Source organism: Lynx canadensis, chromosome B2 (assembly GCF_007474595.2).
Source record: "Lynx canadensis isolate LIC74 chromosome B2, mLynCan4.pri.v2, whole genome shotgun sequence".
NCBI lineage: Eukaryota > Metazoa > Chordata > Mammalia > Carnivora > Felidae > Lynx > Lynx canadensis.
In genome coordinates, this window is record NC_044307.1 from 32,425,963 (window position 1) to 32,434,049 (window position 8,087).

General features: G+C 55.7%; 1 protein-coding gene across 1 annotated transcript; it reads left to right on the forward strand.

The window, feature by feature from the left end:
* The first annotated feature begins 885 nt into the window (after positions 1–885).
* RING1 (ring finger protein 1) lies at positions 886–4,826 on the forward strand. The gene is made up of 7 exons (XM_030315224.1): positions 886–1,016; positions 1,129–1,264; positions 2,061–2,221; positions 2,329–2,544; positions 3,259–3,648; positions 3,834–4,107; positions 4,410–4,826. The coding sequence occupies exons 2-7, from the start codon at positions 1,187–1,189 to the stop codon at positions 4,509–4,511; spliced, it is 1,221 nt and encodes a 406-aa protein (XP_030171084.1). The 5' UTR covers positions 886–1,016; positions 1,129–1,186; the 3' UTR covers positions 4,512–4,826.
* Positions 4,827–8,087: the final 3,261 nt, after the last annotated feature.

Sequence of the window (8,087 nt, forward strand, 5' to 3'; positions counted from 1 at the left end):
TTCTGTCCGCTTCCCACTCCAGACATTCTGCCCCTTGTGCCCCCATCCACCCACACGCGCACACCCCCTCCCCTATAGGGGCCCCATCGTGTGTGTGTGTGTGTGTGTGTGTGTGTGTGTGTGTGTGTGTGTGTCCCTGCTTCCGCGTGGTGTCTCCATTCCCCTGTTCCTCCCGTGCGCCTCCCTCCCCCGCCCCGGGCCGCGGCTCTTGATTGTCCAAACGCAATTCTCGAGTCTATGGCTCCGGCCGAGAGTTGAGTCTGGACGTCCCGAGCCGCTGTCCCCAAACCTCGAGGGGAGAGCGGGTCGGAGGGTCTAGGGAGAGCCAAAGCGAAGGGTGCAGCAAGTCCCCAGGGTGGTAAGGGGAATCCCGGGCTCATCCGGATTTAGTTGCGTTCACAGGACTGGAGGACTGAAAAGGCCGAAGATCCTTTCCAGCCTTCCCCCTCCCCTCCCCGGAATGCCGGGCTGGGGTTACGGAGTTGTGGGGAGGGGGGCAGTTGTCCCCCAGAGCCGCTAGGGGACGCGGAGTGGGGGAGGTGGCCCCTTTTCCAACCCCTCTCTACCCTCCCGGGGTCCAAGAGATCCCAGGCCCCGCCCTCCGGAGCGGAGGCCCCGGGTGGGGACCTCGGGAAGGGAACGGTGGCTAAGGTTGGCAGCGCGACGGTGCCGGCCCGGGAACTGAGACCGCGGTCCCCACGTAGCGGGGGACTCCGGGGACGCCGGCTCCTCACGCAAGGCGGACGCGCCCGAGGGCGGGGGAACCCGGGAGCCCACGTCGCGTCCCACCCGAGCCCGGAGTGGCGGGTGACGTCTCCGCTGGCGGGGCGGGGTGGGGGGGGGTGGGTAGCGGAGGGACAAACGGAAGTGACGTAGGGCCCCAGCGCCCGGGCCATGGCGGCGGCGGCGGCGGGAGCTGCTGTCTGAGCAGCGGCTGCGGACCGAGCGAACTGGGGCTGAGAGCCCGGGCCCAGTGAGAGGCGCTGCGGCAACGGGGCGCGGACGGCTGGAGCCCGGTGAGGGGCAGCGCGGCGCGGGGCGGAGGTTGTGGGGGGAGCCACAGGAGGGGCGGGGTCTGCGCGAGGGCGGCCCCCCTAACACCCTTCCCCCCCTTCCCCCTTTCCCCAGCCTACCTCTCCTCCTCCACCGCTGCCGAGCCCGGGTGGGGGGTCTGTGCCCTGTCACCATGACGACGCCGGCGAATGCCCAGAATGCCAGCAAAACGTGGGAACTGAGTCTATACGAGCTCCACCGGACCCCGCAGGTGATAGGGACTTTCCTTTCACAGCTTACTCCCTTTCCCCAAACCCTTCAAACAGACCCCTATCTCACAGCCTCTTTTCCATTTTTCGCCCTATTCTGCCGACCCTGCCGGATGTCACAGACTCCCTTGACCCCACCTTTGAATCACCTTAATCTTTTCCAAGCACTTTCACATTTATCTCGTTTCATTCTCACATCAGCTATTGCCACAGATGTAGGGCGAGTATGACTGCCTTCATCTGAAAAATAGTAAACACATAGACATTACCTTCAGTGTTCCTCAGTTCAGTGTCAAAGGTCAATGCACATAAGACTTTCCTTCCAAGTTTACTAGAAATGGAGCCCTCCCCTGCGCAACCCACCCCCTCACCACGCCTTGCCAATATTCTGATACCATAATGAGATGGGGCCCCAGAATCTGTGTTTTAAACAAGCACCATAGGGTATTCTGATACAGGTTGCACCCAGACCACACTTTAAGAAGTTAGATTGAAAAAGTCTTCCCCAAACCCCACATCTGTGCCATCTCGGCCCCAGACCTCTGACCAAACCTCAGATCCTCCTGTTGCAAAGCTCCTACTTTCAGTTAATGGACACTACTCCTTTCTGTTCTCCATTCTCTCCAAGTCACTAGCTCCTCTTTCTCAGAATTCCCGTCTTCCTCAAGTGGTCAACACGGGGTACCCAGATTCTGTTATTTCACTGTATTTCTCAAAACTCCCATTCCATTGCCACCTGTTTCTAAAACCCCTTTCCCCCCAACCCACCATCACCTTTCCACTCACTGATGTCTCCAGGAAGCCATCATGGATGGCACAGAGATTGCGGTTTCCCCTCGGTCACTGCATTCAGAACTCATGTGCCCCATCTGCCTGGACATGCTGAAGAATACAATGACCACCAAGGAGTGCCTCCACCGATTCTGCTCCGACTGTATTGTCACGGCCCTGCGGAGCGGGTAATGGGAGGGATGTGTTTGAGATGGGGTGAAGGGTACAGAGTTGGGGCCTCAGTGTCCTAGCGACTGAGACTGACTCGTTGAGGGCCTCCTCTCTCCCACCCCAGGAACAAGGAGTGCCCTACCTGCCGCAAGAAGCTGGTATCCAAGCGGTCTCTGCGGCCAGATCCCAACTTTGATGCCCTGATCTCTAAGATCTATCCCAGCCGGGAGGAATATGAGGCCCACCAAGACCGGGTGCTCATCCGCCTCAGTCGCCTGCACAACCAACAGGCACTGAGCTCCAGCATTGAAGAGGGGCTGCGCATGCAGGCCATGCACAGGTTCGGGCCGGGAGAGAGGCGATAGCAGGGCTGGTGGGACAGATCCGTGGGTCAGACTCCTGGTGCCGTCTTTGCTGCCTGCCAGCTTCTAAACCTTAGCGTCTTAATAGCTAACCACAGCCTGATTGTCAAGGTCTGGAAGCCAGGGGTGTAAATTGCAGCTTCCTAGTTAGCAACTGGTACTACTATTCTTAAGAAAAAATTAGCTCACCCTCTAACTTTCTAGAAGTTAGAACAGTGGAGTGATTTTGAGCATAAACTCTGGATTCACCTTGCGGGGAATTAAATGACCTTCTAGGCCAGCATTGCTCGGTCTTTAATAAGCATCCAGATTACCAGAGGGTCTGTGAAAAATGCAAATTCTAATTCAGTACGTCTGGAGTTGGGCCTGAAATTCTGCATTTCTACAAACCTATGCGACTGGTTCTTGGAGTCCATGTGGAAACGCAAGAGGCTGTGGTTGCACAGAAGTTATCTAACATTTCTAAGCCTCAGTTTTCTCAACCATAAATAGAATATAATCACCTGCTTCTAAGATTTGTACTATGTGAGGCGATCAGTGCAAAATACTTAGCAGTGTGTTTGGCGTGTAGTTAGTGTTTAATAAATATTAGGTGTCATCATTAAGATTTCCCTGATCTCTTGTTCTCTTAAGTTTAAAGTTTAAACCCCTTATCTGTGGTGCTTTCTAACCTCAACCACTTGCTTCTACAGGGCCCAGCGTGTGAGGCGGCCGATGCCCGGGTCAGATCAGACCACCACGATGAGTGGGGGGGAAGGAGAGCCTGGGGAGGGAGAGGGGGATGGAGAGGATGTGAGCTCAGACTCTGCCCCTGACTCTGCCCCAGGCCCTGCTCCCAAGCGACCCCGTGGCGGGGGTGCAGGGGGGAGCAGTGTAGGGACAGGGGGAGGTGGCACCGGCGGGGTGGGTGGGGGCGCCGGTTCTGAAGACTCTGGTGACCGGGGAGGGACTTTGGGAGGGGGAACCCTAGGCCCCCCAAGCCCTCCTGGGGCCCCCAGTCCCCCGGAGCCAGGCGGAGAAATTGAGCTCGTGTTCCGGCCCCACCCCCTGCTCGTGGAGAAGGGAGAATACTGCCAGACTAGGTGAGAGCCCTGTCTTTCCCCTGACCTCTGAGAAATCAAAAAGATCATATAGATGTCCATCAGAAGTGGGCTTCACCCAAACCCAGAAAGAAACCCTAACCCAGAAGCCCTTTTGGAAAATCCCCTACTTCCCTTTTCCATTTGCGGCTTCCTGTCCCCTAAACCTGCCTTCTTTCCCACTTCAGGTATGTGAAGACAACTGGGAATGCTACAGTGGACCATCTTTCCAAGTACTTGGCCCTGCGTATTGCCCTTGAGCGGAGGCAGCAGCAAGAAGCCGGGGAGCCAGGAGGGCCTGGAGGGGGCGCCTCTGATGCCGGGGGACCTGATGGGGGTGGTGGAGAGGGTGGGGGTACCGGAGGAGGTGACGGCCCTGAGGAGCCTGCCTTGCCCAGTCTGGAAGGTGTCAGTGAAAAGCAGTACACCATCTACATCGCCCCCGGGGGTGGAGCTTTCACGGTGAGAGCCTCTGAGGGCAGTGCTATAAGAGGGGAGAGGCTGGGAGGGTGGCCTGGGGCCACACAGACCCTGGATCCTGACCTCCTAACTAGCCCACCCTCCACTCTCCCTCTGCATCTCTCATCTCACGTCTGTGTCTTATCTTCTTCCTACTCACTCCCTATGCCCCTGCTTTACCCCACCTTTTTTATTATTCCTTTTTCTTTCTTCCTCCCTTGGTCACTTTCTGCCTCTGATTCATATCCTTTACCACCTTCTCCAACTTTTTCTTACCCTGCCTCTCTCTTCTACCCCCTCTGTAGACACTGAATGGCTCGCTGACCCTGGAACTGGTGAATGAGAAGTTCTGGAAGGTGTCCCGGCCACTGGAGCTTTGCTATGCCCCCACCAAGGATCCAAAGTGACCCCACAAGGGGACGCCAGAGGATGGGGACCAGGGGGTGTCCCTGTGTCCTGGCCCACCACCCCAGCTTCTTTGTTCCCCAGTGCCCCCCAGCCCAGCCAGTCAGCAAGAGGACACAAATGAGGACAAGTGGCTTTTATACAAAGTGTCTATATCAGATTCTTCTATATTGTACAGAGTGGGGCATGCGCCCCCATCTACTGCCTTTTCTATTGCCCCTCAACCTCCCATCTCTACAAGATGTTGGGGAAGGTGAAGAACCCTCCCCTTCATGCTCCCCTACCAACAACAAATTTGCTTCTTTTCCTCTTTGAAACCCGCAGTTCTGTGTGTGTTTATCACGGGTGTACTAGAAGGGGTGGGGGGAGATTGGGGAGACAAGCTGGAAATCATGTGGAATCAACCTTGGAAATGGGGAGGAAATGTCAAAGGTTATTCACGGTATGTAAGTCCCATTTTTCTGAGTCCCCAAATCAGCAAATATGTTCGAAACTAGCGGGGACCAACCTATGAAGTTGAAAGGGACAGGGTGAAGAGGTAAGCGGTGTCTGAAGTCTTCTCAAACTTGCCCCCTAAAAGCTGAATCGCCCAGCTTGAGATCCAGGATTTAAATACCAAAGGGAAAGCAGGAAAGTGGCTCGAGAGTAAGGCATGTTGGTAGACTCCAACGGGACCCACCGTAATGTTTGGAAGGAGGATAATTTTTCCTCACTGCGAGAAGCTAGTTTCCATAGCTGAAAAGACAAGAGGGAGGGAAGTGGGGAGCGCTGCCAGAACCCCCGAGCTGGACATCTCGGCCGCCTCCCAAAGAAGGCGGACAGGACCAGGGACTACAGTTCCCAGGAGTGAGCGAGCCATGCCCGCCGAGCCGCGGGCTGAGTGGAGGGAGGGCCGCGCAGGAGGTGTAGTTCTGTGCCTGTCCAGGCAGCGGCCCAGAGCTGAGGGGTGGGGGCGTCAAGTGAAGCCATACGCTGGCTCCGGGCCTCGAGTTCCGCGAGCGAGCCGGGCCCCAAGTCTGGGCGGGGGACCGGGTGCTCGGCTGCGCGCCGGGTCTCGGGCACTGCGGGGGTCGGGGAGGAGGACCGGCCTCCCCAAGAGTAACTGATGCTCCTTCTACCCCCTTCAGCCTCTCTGCCCCTCACTTCCTGTTTCCGTTGCCCTTCGCGCCCCCACCCGACCCGCCCCAAATTCCTGCGGCTCGCTCAGTTCTCCGCCCCGCTGGCAAAGAAGTCAGCCTCTCGATCTGATCCACAGACACGAGGGCATCCCAGCCCACGCTTGGGATTTCTCTTTTCCCCTGGTCCCTAACACCTTCAATACCGACTGAGGGGCACCTCGAGCCCCAGCAAGTCTCGCAGACCTGCCTGGAGCTCACCCCCAGAGCCCTCTCGCCCTGCAGAAATAGACAACACCCACTTCACCCTTGTAGGAGCCTCTTTCTGTGCCCGCTCCCCGGAACCCCTGATCTTGGCTCCCCTCCTCTCCAACCGCAGGTATCCAGCGGCTGGGGAGCTCCCGGGACGGTGGGTGGGGCGGGAGGAGAGGTGGGCGTTGCTCCTGAAGTTTCGAAGAGAGAGAGAAACAGATGCGGAGGAGTCGGGAAGGATGGAAGGATACCGAGGTGGAAGTTGATGCGTATGTAATGACCCGGCTTCTCTTCTGGTTCCAGGCGCTGCCAGGAGCGTCAGCGCAGCCTCATGTTGCTCGTTCCCTCGCAGCCTCTTCGGTCTCTGTTCCCCCGCCCTCTTGCTGAACTCTGGAACAGCCAGCTGCCCCTGGCCCCTGTATCTCCCTTCCTATGGCTCCTCTGTCCCTCCCCGGCTCCCCAGTCAATACCACCCCACCCTCCCCTTCTGTCCACTTCTCACATTTCGACCCCTGTCTCCTCTCTGCTGCCTCCATGACTGAACTTTGAAGATGTGCCTGTTTATTTGGGTGACATCATATGGGAGACCTAGCAAACCGTTGCCCTAGGTAAGTCTCCACCCACGCAGGAAGGAAAGAATAACTGCCCTACTTGACCAGGTGTTCTCCCTCCCCAGTGCTGGGAGAAGGAGGTGTTGTGGGGTGGGGGTTAGTTCAGATTCTGTTGCACCTCTAGCTTCCCTGGGTTAGTTCCCCAAATCTTTCAGCCTCTCTCAATTAAGCCTGCATATATAGATTAGGCAAAGCAAGAGATACAAAGTATACAAAAAAGCAATGGACTGTTTTGTTGAGGAACAACATACCTGCAGGAGGGTAACTAACAATGCAAAGGAGCAAGATAGAGAAAGAAAGGTTACTAGAGTCGGAGAGACCTGGGACGAAATCTTCACCCCGCCACTTAAACTGAGGGTCCTAACACATAAAACTCTGTAGGTGGGTCCATTGTGTTCTAACAAACCTTCCATGTGATTCTGATGTGCACCAAGGCAAAGAACCACTGCTGTAGGTGCTCCATGAGATGTTAGCTTTGTCCTTATAGGGTGAACGGCAAATGTCCCTCGAAGGGGCTCCATACCTCTGGAGCAGGGGGATCACTGGGAGCCTGTAGGGTGGTTAGGAAGGGCCTCACGGGGGAGGTGGGACCAGGCCAGCCAGGATCAATGAGAAGGGAAGAAGAAAGTCTTGGGTGGGGGAAGGGGTGGGGGGTGAGGGGGGAAACCTCTCTCTCTTTCTCTCTCTCTCTCTCTCTCAATTTCTCTCTCTCTCTGTTACGCATCCACCTCCCCCCTTTTTCCTTGCCCAGGCTTCTCAGTCCCCAAACCCTGGCAAGTGGTGTGTCTGAGTGCAGAAAAACTTAGAACTCCTTCAGGTGCAAGTGTCCCAAGGACGTCTTCTTCAGTGTGTGCCTTCCCCCCAGTGTTGTCAAGCCCCAACACAAGCACTTCCTGTCCTGTTATCTCTACTTATTTCATGAAATTGTTTTCTTCATGTCCTCTTCTTGTGCTGGGAAGCTGCTTCTTGTGCTGGGAACGCTGGGAAGCGTCCCCTCCCCATGGTGCCTCTGGCCCCAGCCTGGCACTGAGGAGGGTGCTGTTATTATTTATTTGTCATTCACCTATTTATTTATTTATTTTTATTATTTTTTTTATTTATTTATGTTCATTCATGAGAGAGAGCGTGCCAAACAGTGTGAGCGGGGAAGGGGCAGAGAGGGAGAGACACAGAAACTGACGCAGGCTCCAGCCTCTGAGCTATCAGCACGAGCTATCGATTCGAGGCTCAAACTCACGAACCGTGAGATCGTGACCTGAGCCGAAGTCGGACACTTCACTGAGCCACCCAGGCACCCCTACCATTCACTCTTTTAGAAGGTTCTGTTGGGGGAGTTGCTGCCTTGGGCAACACTTGCAGTAAGTTTATTGTTACCATTCACGTTAAAGGAAAAGGTAGACCTTAGTTCTTGGGTTAACTCCCCCCTAAGTACACCCTTTAGAATTTGGCAGATTTCTCCCAATGATGTGTCAGAGAGGCTGATTATTGACACATAAAAGAAGCAAGGAAAGAACCTTTAGAGGCAAAAGGATCACTTGGGGGACTGCTGGTCAGTTTCACCTTTTCAGGAAGTGTGTACTGAGTCCACACCACCTGTCAG

What these genes read in the sequence shown, in the direction of transcription:
- RING1 (XM_030315224.1), top strand. Translation starts at nt 1,187, where the DNA reads ATGACGACGCCGGCGAATGCCCAGAATGCCAGCAAAACGTGGGAACTG. An exon ending in AGCTCCACCGGACCCCGCAG is followed by an intron (nt 1,265 to 2,060) that starts GTGATAGGGACT and finishes TGATGTCTCCAG; the next exon opens with GAAGCCATCATGGATGGCAC. An exon ending in CGCATGCAGGCCATGCACAG is followed by an intron (nt 2,545 to 3,258) that starts GTTCGGGCCGGG and finishes TTGCTTCTACAG; the next exon opens with GGCCCAGCGTGTGAGGCGGC.